The sequence below is a fragment of the Dendrobates tinctorius genome, unplaced genomic scaffold, assembly GCF_039654945.1.
Source record: "Dendrobates tinctorius isolate UK_male_01 unplaced genomic scaffold, ASM3965494v1 ptg000007l, whole genome shotgun sequence".
Classification (NCBI taxonomy): domain Eukaryota; kingdom Metazoa; phylum Chordata; class Amphibia; order Anura; family Dendrobatidae; genus Dendrobates; species Dendrobates tinctorius.
In genome coordinates this window covers 19,376,669-19,389,545 of record NW_027361675.1, presented here as the reverse complement: position 1 = coordinate 19,389,545, position 12,877 = coordinate 19,376,669, and the positions used below count along the sequence as shown (strand labels likewise).

Here is a 12,877-nt window from a genome sequence, read left to right as displayed (position 1 = left end):
GCACAGATCTGGCCAAGGCTACAAAGATTTTCTGCAGTACTCAAGGTTCCTAAGAGCACAGTGGCCTCCATAATCCTTAAATGGAAGAAGTTTGGGACCACCAGAAGTCTTCCTAGACCTGGCCATCCAGCCAAACTGAGCAATCTTGGGAGAAGAGCTTTGGTGAGAGAGGTAAAGAAGAACAGTATCATCTCTATGCTGATGACACACAGATCTACATCTCTGGACCAGATATCACCTCCCTACTAAACAGAATCCCTCAATGTCTGTCTGCTATTTCATCCTTCTTCTCCGCTAGATTTCTAAAACTTAATATGGACAAAACAGAATTAATCATCTTTCGCCCATCTCACGTGACCCCCCCAATGGACCTATCCATTAAAGTAAACGGTTGCCCACTCTCTTCAGTCCCACAAGCTCGCTGCCTCGGGGTTATCCTTGACACTGATCTCTCTTTCAAACCACATATCCAAGCCCTTTCCGCTTCCTGCCGACTTCAACTCAAAAATATTTCACGGATCCGTACATTCCTCAACCAAGAATCTGCAAAAACCCTAGTGCATGCCCTCAACATCTCCCGCCTTGACTACTGCAACCTTCTGCTCTGTGGCCTCCCCTCTAACACTCTCGCACCCCTCCAATCTATTCTTAACTCTGCTGCCCGACTAATCCACCTGTCCCCCCGCTATTCCCCGGCCTCTCCCCTCTGTCAATCCCTGCACTGGTTCCCCATTACCCAAAGACTCCAGTTCAAAACCCTAACCATGACATACAAAGCCATCCACAACCTGAGTCCTCTGTACATCTGTGACCTAGTCTCCCGGTACTTACCTGCACGAAACCTCTGATCCTCACAAGATCTCCTTCTGTACTCCCCTCTTATTTCCTCTTCCCACAATCGCATACAAGATTTCTCCCGCGCATCCCCTCTACTCTGGAACTCTCTACCACAACATATCAGACTCTCGCCTACCATGGAAACCTTCAAAAAGAACTTGAAGACCTACCTCTTCCGACAAGCCTACAACTTGCAGTAACCACCGATCCACCAAACCGCTGCACAACCACCTCTACCCTCGCCTACTGTATCCTCACCCATCCCATTGTAGATTGTGAGCCCTTGTGGGTAGGGTCCTCTCTCATCCTGTACCAGTCGTGACTTGTATTGTTTAAGATTACTGTACTTGTATGTATTATGTATACCCCTCCTTACATGTAAAGCGCCATGGAATAAATGGCGCTATAATAATGAATAATAATAATAATAATAACCCCAAGATCACTGTGGCTGGGATTCACAGATGCAGTAGGGAGAAAGTTTCACAAAGTCAACTATCACTGCAGTCTTTCACCCGTCGGGGTGTTATAGCAGAGTGGCCCAACGGAAGCCTCTACTCAGTGCAAGACATATGAAAGCCTGCATAGAGTTTGCTAAAAAACACATGAAGGACTATGAGAAATAAGATTCTCTGGTCTGATGAGACGAAGCTAGAACTTTTTGGTGATAATTCTAAGCGGTATGTGTGGAGAAAACCAGGCACTGCTCATCACCTGCCCAATACAATCCCAACAGTGAAACATGGTGGTGGCAGCATCATGCTATGAGAGTGTTTTTCAGCTGCAGGGACAGGATGACTGGTTGCATTTGAAGGAAACATGAATGCGGCCAAGTACAGAGATTTCCTGGATGAAAACCTCTTCCAAAGTGCTCTGGACCTCAGACTTGACCGAAGGTTCACCTTCCAACAAGACAATGACACTAAGCACACAGCTAAAATAACAAAGGAGTGGCTTCAAAACAACTCTGTGATCATTCTTTACTGGCCGAGCCAGAGCCCTGGCCTAAACCCAATTGAGCGTCTCTGGAGAGACCTGAAAATGGCTGTTCACCAATGTTCACCATCCAACCTGACAAAAATGGAGAGGATTTGCAAGGAAGAATGAAAGAGGATCCCCAAATCCAGGTGTGAAAAACTTTTTGCATCATTCCCAAGAAGATTCATGGCTGTACGAGCTCAAAAGGAAGCTTCTACTCAATTCTGAGCAAAGGGCCTGAATACTTATGACCATGTGACATTTCAGTTTTTCTTTTTTAATAAATTTGCAAAAAAAGAATTTCAGTCAAGATGGGGCGCAGAGTGTACATTAATGAGAAAAAAATGAACTTTTTTGCATGTACCAAATAGCTGCAATGAAACTAAGAGTGAAAAATGTAAAGGGGTCTGGATACGTTCCATACTCACTGTATGAGTGGTAGATCTGAACATATTGAATGTGTTTACAGCATCTCCGGGCTCATAACATGTTGGTCTTGGAGCTGCACACAATATGTTGTGCGAGTCTGCTTATTTCACAATTTATTTATAACACCTTCAGATACTTTCATATTGTTTACTTCATTTTCTGTAAGCAAATTTGAAAATGTCATTTTCATGGTTTCTTTGCAAAAGGAGAAAAATTCTCAGGGAGCTTAACATCTACGTGTCATGAATTCGCATACAGCTGTAGAATCTGCTTGACATTTATTATGTATGTATAATGTCTACACTGAGCTGACAAATCTCAAGACATTGCCACGAGCAAGTTTCCTTAAGGGTAAAGCTACATTTTCAGGTGGCGAGATGCCGTTTTCCTATAACATTTATTAATATTAACAATTAAATCGATTTAATGCGTTTTATAAATGTGAAAAAAAATCATTTTTAATATAAATTTGCAGGCTTTATGTATCAAATCAATATCAATATATACAGTGTGTATATATATTTCCATAATGTTGAGAATAAATGTTCTACAATCTAATGCGTTATAAAACATTGTTCTGTATTATACAAGTCTATTTATCTAAATTGTGCTGAGGATGCTGACTTTAGGTCATATACAAGAGTTGATGTTGCCCTAGAGACTCTTTGTGCTCATACACCCTATTGGTAATTCAGGCAAGGGAAGCTGATCACATCATGGGAAGGGGGGCTGTGGTTATGGCGATGGGCACTGACCAGATAAACCTCCCCAACTTCACACATGTGCACTAATCGTCTCACCCCCTGCTCCTCATGACTAACAGGTCTCTCTCTGTGTACTTACATAGGGAGAGACCTGTCAGTCAAAAGGATTGTGGTGCTGAGAACTTGCCAAGAACCTACCTCATAGTAGTCATCCGAGACACATTGTCCCCTGGTGGGTTTTCAAAGTTTGCATTTTCAAAGAATTTCAGTTAAACATACATGTCGGTAACAGCATAGGTTTAATTAGCATGAATCTCCTGTCAGGTTAGTGTGCTCCTCTTTTTCAGCACCTGCTGTAATAACAAAAAAAATCGGACTTACATATAACAATAGCCGAAAGAAGAGATCCAGAAAATAATGATAAAAAATGGCAATATTTTATTAATACTATTAAAATCAACCACAATAAAATCCTAATAGAAGACAATCAATCATGGCGCCCAAAACTAGGGTAGACGTCAGATGTGTGCTAAATATACAGCGACACAAACACCAATAGTAAATATAACCGGTAAACTTGATTTTTTGAATTACCAATAGGGTGATTTACTGCATAAAAAAATCACAATGTCCCATAAAGACAAAAATATATTGAAAATACCAATGCACATTATCGGGAAATAGATCAGTGGTGAAGGGAGCAGTGACACAAAGAACCTGGCGCACTCCTCACCCTGACGTGCGTTTCGCATCCAGCTTCTTCCGGGGGTGGAATAATAAATAAACCTGTGCAATAAACCTATGTTAGCTATGCATTCTTCATGTATTGTGAAATTATAACTAAAAAATGGAGGTTTGCCTTTATGACTCTGAAATTTTTCTTCATTTTTTCAACAATGCAAGAGTCATTCATTTCTTTATTTTTCCAACTATGTCTCAACTTTTTTCGTTTTTGCATCAATATTTCTGCGTAATGACTTGTTTTTCTTGCAGGATGGGTGTTATTTTATATTGATACCATTTTGGAGAAATGTAAAATGAAGTCAACAAGTTTTGTAAATTTTTCTGAGAATGATGTAAAAAAAACAACAAATTAATTTATTTTTGTCTGTACACTGTACAATGTTATCTTTATTGCATTTTTAAAAAATTAAACTTAACAAAATGTTAAATCCACTCCACCTTAGAGACCTGAGCCAGCAGTCACCAAGTACTTTGGGATACCTGATTTTCTAAAGCATAATAGCCTGCTATTGTTACATATACTAATACATACAGTGAAGGAAATAAGTATTTGATCCCTTGCTGATTTTCTAAGTTTGCCCACTGACAAAGACATGAACAGTCTATAATTTTAAGGGTATGCTAATTTTAACATTGAGAGGTAGAATATCAAAAATAAAATCCAGAAAATCACATTGTGTAAATTATATAAATTTATTTGCATTTTGCAATGAGAAATAAGTATCTGATCCCCTACCAAGGATTAAGAGTTCTGGCTCCTACAGACCAGTTAGACGCTCCTAATCAACTTGTTACCTGCATTAAAGACAGCTGTCTTACATAGTCACCTTTATAAAAGACTCTTGTCCAGAGACTCAATTAATCAGTCAGACTCTAACATCTACAACATGGGCAAGACCAAAGAGCTTTCTAAGGATGTCAAGGACAAGATCAAAGACCTGCACAAAGCTGGAATGGGCGACAAAACCATATGTAAGGTGCTGGATGAGAAGGAGACAACTGTTGGTGCAATAGTAAGAAAATGGAAGAAATACAAAATGACTGTCAATCAACATTGATCTGGGGCACCATCCAAAATCTTACCTCGTGGGGTATCCTTGATCATGAGGAACAAGAGAGATGAGCCTAAAACTACACAGGGGGAACTTGTTAATGATCTCAAGGCAGCTGGGACCACAGTCACCAAGAAAACCATTGGTAACACATTACGCCGTAAAGGTTTAAAATCCTGCAGTGCCCGCAAGGTCCCCCTGCTTAAGAAGGCACATGTGCAGGCCCTTCTGAAGTTTGCCAATGAACACCTGAATGATTCTGTGAGTGATTGGGAGAAGGTGCTGTGGTCAGATGAGACAAAAATTGAGCTCTTTGGCAATAACTCAACGTGTTTGAAGGAAGAGAAATGCTGCCTATGACCCAAAGAACACTGTTCCCACCGTCAAGCATGGAGGTGGAAACATTATGTTTTGGGGGTGTTTCTCTGCTAAGGGCACAGGACTACTGCACCGCATCAATGGAAGAATGGATGGAGTCATGTAGCATAAAATCCTGAGTGACAACCTCCTTCCCTCTACCAGTACATTAAAAATGGGTCATGGCTGGGTCTTCCAGCAAGACAATGACCCAAAACCTACAGTCAAGGCAACAAAGGAGTGGCTCAAAAAGAAGCACATTAAGGTCATGGAGTGGCCTAGCCAGTCTCCAGACCTTAATCCCATAGAAAACTTATGAAGGGAGTTGAAGCTCCGAGTTGCCAAGCAACAGCCTTGAAATCTTATGATTTAGAGATGATCTGCAAAGAGGAGTGGACCAAAATTCCTCCTGACGTGCACAAACCTCATCATCAACTACAAAAAATGTCTGACTGCTGTGCTTGCCAACAAGGGTTTTGCCACCAAGTACTAATTCTTGTTTGCCAGAGGGATCAAATACTTATTTCTCCCTGCAAAACGCAAATAAATTTATGTAATTTATACAATGTGATTTTCTGGACTTTATTTTTGATATTCTATCTCTCAATGTTAAAATTAACTTATCCTTAAAATTATAGCCTGCTCATGTCTTTGTCAGTGGGCAAACTTACAAAATCATCAAGGGATCAATAATTATTTCCTTCACTGTATCTGTGTTAGACTGTTTTTGAAATCCAAACTCTTTGGCAGCTGGTAGCATTCACACAGGCAGAAAGTTCTTGTATCAAACAAAGAGCGGTTTATTAAATGTCCATAATGAGTTCACAGCTTACAAAGCAAAATAGCTTTTCCTCAGCATCAAAGGTATAACAAAAACCAAAATAGTCCATAAAGTAATATGGGTTCACCTGCTCAGGTTAAGGTGCACACTAGTGATGAGCAAACGTGCTCGTGTAACGTCTTATTTGAACATGTGTATGGAGGTGACAGGGTCTGTCAGGTGTCTTCCCACTGTGGATACTGTACACCCGTCTTACGTGCGGCACCCTGTAATTTGCTATTGTAAGTGTAATGTGCTGTATTGTTTATGTACTGTATTATGATGTATTTAATATGTGTAGAAGTAAGAAAATTATAGAGCTTAGTATAGGAAAATAGTGGGGTTAGATTATTGGGGCACATTGGAGATAGAGAATAGGATTATTAGCTTAGGTTTAGTTAGCATAGGGGTTTTCCTGTTGGGGGGTCTACAGAGCAGTGCAACACAGAGCAGTGAGATATATGAGGGCACTTCCTGGGTAGGGCTCAATGCAGCCAGGATGCAGCAGTGAAGGTTGAGAGACTGATAGCCATGGGGATAAGACTGCTATGTTAGGAAGGGGCCCCAGGCTGAGTGTTATGCAGGAGGTCACCAGCTAGAATAGAGACCAACCCGAAGAAGATTCAGGATGTACGACCAGGGCAGGTGAAGCTGAGACGGCGAACCTGGCACCTTTTCCTATTGAAGCCGGACCAGGGAATGATAGGAAGCAGGTGGACATGGATATCGGTATAGATAATGGCATATTGCTGATTTAGGATATTTCTGCCTATGTTACATGGGTGGTGGAACTGATGTTGCGGCGGTCCTGCACGTGTGTGCGCCATGTCCCGGCATGTGGGTTGGTCTTGGCGTCTCTGTGTGTGGGGAAGTGTCTGGTCTTCACCGGGTCCCTCCCACCGCATGACGCTGCGCCCATCCTGCGTTCCCGATTGGCATGACTGCACCTGCGTCACTTCCGGTCCGCGTCACGGGCACTTCTGGTCCGGTGATATTTAAACTCATGGTTTTAGTACACTGCACGCCCCCTGATGAAGGAGTACATCCTCGAAATGCGTGTCGGGGTGACGCGCTGACCGCCCAGCCATCTGTATTCTCTTTTCCTGAGGTAATGTCCTTCTTCGGTATCGTCCACTCCAGTGTGGGTGGGCTTTTTCATATACTATATCATGGGGTGGATATTATGCCCCTTTTACATGGGATACCCCACTACTAGTCTATTTTCTTTTGAAGATATGCTGATGCTTATGAATTGGCACTCACATGTATTGGCAGCATGTTGTTTCTCAATCCCCTTTACCATACCGGAGAGTTCACAAGGATATATAGTTTTTTCAGTGAAGGATGGTATTTTGACCTTAATTTCTATATGTGAGAAAATGGCCAGGGTTAGGTCATGTGTCCTCTAGCACTGCTGCACTTTGTCTTTTTGCACATGTTCCCCATTTTTCCCATTCTGTGTATCCCTAATTAAAGAATCAATTTTTTCCATTAATTTGGATCCATTGGTCGTATTTTTGTGGTTTCCACATCCTTGCGTTACATGTGTTAGCGACTGATCCTTTAATTGTCCAGCACTATCAGCATCCAACATTGATTGTAACACACAGGATGCTGTTATATACCATTGCTTGTTTGTTATATAGGAAGCTAGTGGGCCTGGAGCACGAACGAGACAGGGATTGTCCAGAAGCGGGACAGGTATTGTCCAGGAGTGAGGCAGAGATTGTCCAGAAGTAAGGCAGGGATTGCAGGAAGGAGAAAGAGACTGCAAGAGAAACAGGGAAAGCTGAGGAAATGCCACTCTGTGTAGATTGTGCTTCATGTGTGATGGATACCCTACTGCTCAGTAAAGTTAAACTGTTGGAAAACGACATTGACTCTGAAGTGGTTTGTGAAGCTCATGGATGCAGAACCGGAGTGACCGCAGCCGAGGCAACTCTGGCAGTGAATAAGTGTTCTACTGTGCATACTGCACATGCAGCGGAAAAGACATTATATTTCATCTGTGGGGTGCCTGGGTGTGGGAACAGAATAGCCTGTTGCCACGACTACCACCCTGGCCGCCTTACACATGCTCGGGTATTATCCGAGTATCCTGTCATGCTCGGCTATTATGTTTGTGTCCCTGTGGATGCATGATTTGCGGCTGTTAGACAGCCTGAACACATGTGGGGATTCCCTAACAAACAGGTTAGATTCACTTGAACTCATTTCTGCTCCCATAGAACAGATGTAAGGCCCATCCTGACCGCTGGTCTTGTGCCCTAACTAATTAAATTGCTGTGATGTTGTCAGTACAGATTTATTGGACCTTTGATCAGGACAAGACTTATGGCCGTAATATGTGTAATGCTACAGTCACTCTATCAGTATTTGGTCAATATTTCAAATCAGTATTTGCAAGCCAAAACCAGGAGTGGGTCAAACTTGCAGAATTGATGTATTTGTTTCTATTATTCCTTTTCTCTGATTGTTCCTCATCTAGTATTGGTTTACAAATACTAATAAAAATTACTAACCAAACACTGATAGTGTAGCTGTAGCCTAATACATCTACCTGAATTGCACATATTAAAATGTCCTATGAATTTGGCACATCTTTCATCTACCATGCACCACTGCAAGAAATGTACTCCAGTCAGAGACTGGAATACATCCACCCACTTTTAAAAGACACTAAAAGTAATTATTATACAACTACGAGTTGTGGAAAACATTTTGTGACATTTTAAACAGTTTTTTGCCTCAATTATGGTGACTTACTCTTTTTGATGCATCAGGGCAATACAGTTAACACTTTAATTTCTTTAATAGATCCGTTTGTCCATTCCATCAAATTCAGTGGATGTCATAGTCTCCTCCATTTTTACCAGTCAGTCTCAGCCTTTGAAGTCTATGAGGATCTGTTAAAAATGGATGGAAAATAGAAGACATCTGTTTCCCATCATTATTCCATTCAATACATTGATCAGTGTTAATGGAAGAAAAAGTTTAGTTTACCTCCCTGAGTTTTTAAAAGAGGAAGGAGACAAAAACAAATGACATAAAAAATAGGAAATGTATGAATGCACCCTTATGTGCAGTGTACTACACTGGCTGGCAATAATATACATGTCTCATGCACATACTAATGGTAATGGTCATGCACATACTACTAGATCAGGTGGGCTGCTGACCAGCCAACCAAACTACTGACATCCATATACCACCAACTTCACAACATCAAACTGTATCCTGCAGTAGTAAAACCAGTTGATAATATGTCCAAAAAATTGACAACTATGTGTTAGTTGCCATTTTTTTATATTTTGGACATATGATACCAGTATTAGTGTAGCATTTGTGACCGAATACTAGGATGGAGTCACAAATGCTAGACTAATATGCACTGTGTGAACCTGGTCTTAATGGTATTTTTGATCATTTTCTTTTTACACCATTAAAGGGAATCTGTCACTCGATTTTTGACCTATAAGCTGCGGCCACCGCCATCAGGGGCTTATCTACAGCATTCTGTAATGCTGTAGATAAGCCCCCGATGTAACCTGAAAGAGAGGAAAGTTAGATTATACTCACCGGGGGGCAGATGTCGTGGTCCGGTACCTCCCATCTTCATACGATGACATCCTCCTTCTTACTTCGGCTGGAGATCCTGCGCAGGTGTACTTTATCTACCCTGTTGAGGGCAGAGTAAAGTACTGCAGTGCGCAGGCACTGGGAAAAGTCAGAGAGGTCCGGTTTCTCTGCACTGCAGTACTTTACTCTGTCCTCAACAGGGCAGATAAAGTACGCCTGCGCAGGAGCCGCAGCAGAATTAAGGAGGAGGACGTCATCTCTAGAAGATGGGAGGCACCGGACCGCAACACCCATCGGACCAGACCAGATCCCTGGTTGAGTATAATCTAACTCTTTTTTCTTATCTTTCAGGGTACATCAGGGGCTTATCTACAGCATTACAGAATGCTGTAGATAAGCCCCTGATGGTGGTGGCCACAGCTTATAGGCCAAAAATGGAGTGACAGAATCCCTTTTACATTGTTTTTATACTGAGATTCTGATTGGATCCTTGTAAAACATTTGTATCTAGTTATAAGCTTAAAAAGACTTGTGCCTCAATAGATTTAGTGACCTCTACATCTTTCCAACTGTAGCAGCGCTTGCCTTATATTACTCGCGAGCTCCATGATGCCGATAATGGACTTGAATACTTTGCTAAGTCTGGACTTGTAATCATTATAAATCTTTACAAATGAATGGGATTACACTACAGTTATCTCTTTCTTTCAAACAGGGGGATTAAAAGGAGCTACAATAGTGGACGCTCTGGACACTCTTTACATAATGGATTTGGAGGAAGAGTTTGAGGATGCAGCAAAGTGGGTAGAGAATAGCCTCGATCTGAATGTGGTAAGAATAATTGTCATCAAAAGCCCAATACAATTTAACACATTATTGGCGACAGTATACATTGAGAACAGAAATTGTACATCGTAAGTATTGTTGGAAAACAAAATAAGAAAACTGACTATGAGAAAAAAGACGACTGAGGGGCGATCTAATGACCATGTATAAGTATATAAGGGGACAATACAAATATCTCTCCGAGGATCTGTTTATACCAAGGAAGGTGATGGTCACAAGGGGGCATTCTCTGAGACTGGAGGAGAGAAGGGTTTTCCACCAATATTGAAAAGGATTCTTTACTGTTAGGGCAGTGAGAATCTGGAATTCCTTGACTGAGGAGGTGGCGATGGCGAACTCAGTAGAGGGGTTCAAAAGAGGCCTGGAGGTCTTCCTGGAGCATGACAATATTGTATCTTACAGTTGTTAGGTTCTTTAGAAGGACGTAGATCTGGAGATTTATTCAGACAGAATATAGGCTGAACTGGATGGACAAATGTCTTTTTTCTTTTCCAAACATTTTATTATTGTATTATAATAATGATAACATAGTAGACTCATTGTCTGCATAATGTGGGAGAGGGGTGGGGGGGGGAGAAGGGAAGGGATGGAGGAAAGAGGGAAGGGGAAACAAATCAGAGAACTTTGGTTCATGGTCAATACCATGTTCAAAGAATAACATAAGAACAATAATACAAACAATTAGTTCAAGTGAGTAATTGGCACATTATATGATATACAATACACAATACCAAAATCTGGCTTTTAATTAAAGGGCAGTTTCCTATGTAAGGGGTGTAGGAAAGATGTGATCCCACTTAGACCATTTGGTATAAAACTTTGAAAAATGATCATTAGCCAGAGCAAATTTAAGTTCGTATGCTCGGTGTTGAGCCATGATATCTATGATGTGTTGAAGACTAGGAAGTGTATGACTCTTCCAATGATACGCAATAGTGTTTTTTACAACTAAACATAAACGTACAATTAATGTTTTGACTTCTAAGTCCAGACTATCCAGCTCTAGAGAGTAGTGCCGACTGTGGAGAGAGAACGAAGGTTTTACCATATATTTTGTGTATAACAGAGGAGACCTGCGACCACAGGGATTGGGTCACAGGGCAACTCCAGAACATGTGTAACAAGTCACCTCTTTTACCGCAGTTTCTCCAGCAAAGTGGTGACCTGTCGGGATAGAAATGAGCCAAACGAACCGGCGTAAAGTATCATCTGGAGAGCACCTTAAAATAGGTTTCCTGTAAAGCCATGGAAAGGGTCGAGGCATAGGATAAGGAAAATGCATCTTCCCAACTTTCTGCTGAAAAGGATGTCTTGACGTCTTTCTCCCATGTTAGCATATATGAATCTTTTGTGAGAGAGGAGTCCTGGTTAAAACTGTCATATATGAACTTGTGGCTCCAGAATATTGTGAGGCCTACATTACTCAGGATTTTAACAGAAGGTTCCGAAAATATCGATCATTTCTGTAAGAAATCTAAGATAGTGTCCTTTAATATTTGATATTCCATAAACATAGACCAAGGTACTTTGTATTTGGATTTTATGTAACTAAAGGGTGACATTTTTCCACCGTCGGAGATGTCCCCCAGTTTTTTATTTCCAAATTCAGACCACCTTACAGGGAGATCTAGTTTCATTATTGAGTATACTAGTGTGAGAGGTAAGGTTTTCAGGATTATCTTTTTAGCGGTTCCTCTCTTTGGAGTGGAGAGTTTCTTCCAAGCCAAAGAGATAGCCTGAAAGATTGGATGTGCTGTACAGTCAAATGTATGGTTAAAGATGGTGTTTGAGATAATGACCGTTGGATGCTTGTTATTATTAAGCTCAATCTCTAAATCCAACCATGCTGGTGGATTTTCTTGATTGAACCATTGAGAACTTTGTTTTAATAGTGTTGTATGGTAGTGAGCCGAAATACTCGGTATTCCCATTCCTCCATTCAATTTCTTTTTATACAAGGCTTTATTAGATGTCCTTGGTTTTTTGTTTAGCCAGATAAAATTATTTAGTATAGTTTGGAGATTTGTCAATTGAATAGTTGGAAACGGGAGGGGTAAGCACCTCAGGACGTACAGTACCTTCGGGAGTATAAATATTTTGACCGTGAAATTCCTACCCCACCATGATAGGTCCCTGTCTCTAAAAATAGAGCAGTCTTTTTCAACGACTTCCGTTAATCTTTTTATATTGTCTTGTACTGTATCACGTAGGGTTTTATTTAAAATTATTCCCAGGTATTCAATATTTTTAATTTGCCAATTGAGGGATGAGATAGATTTAATTGAATTTATTTGTTGGTTGCTAAGGTTAAAGGGGAGAATGTTGGATTTGCTTTCGTTAATTTTGAAATTGGAACAGGCCGAAAATTTTTTCAATTCCTCTAAGGATTCTGGAATAGAATTATCAGGGTCCGTGAGGGTCAGAATAACGTCGTCAGCAAATAAATTTAGTTTGTGCTGACGATTTTTTGTTATCAGCCCTTTTATCTTATCGTTTTGCCTGATGTGTTCGGCCATTGGCTCCATCGCTAA

The 12,877-nt window shown here is 40.9% G+C and overlaps 1 protein-coding gene across 2 annotated transcripts in view; it reads left to right on the top strand.

The window, feature by feature from the left end:
- Positions 1–12,877, top strand: part of LOC141086308 (mannosyl-oligosaccharide 1,2-alpha-mannosidase IA-like) — a 280,603-nt gene that overhangs the window by 83,294 nt on the left and 184,432 nt on the right. For both annotated transcript variants that reach the window (XM_073572272.1, XM_073572270.1), the window contains exon 4: positions 10,216–10,331. In XM_073572272.1, the coding sequence (XP_073428373.1) occupies positions 10,216–10,331 (116 nt within the window). The remainder of the gene's footprint in view (positions 1–10,215; positions 10,332–12,877) is intronic.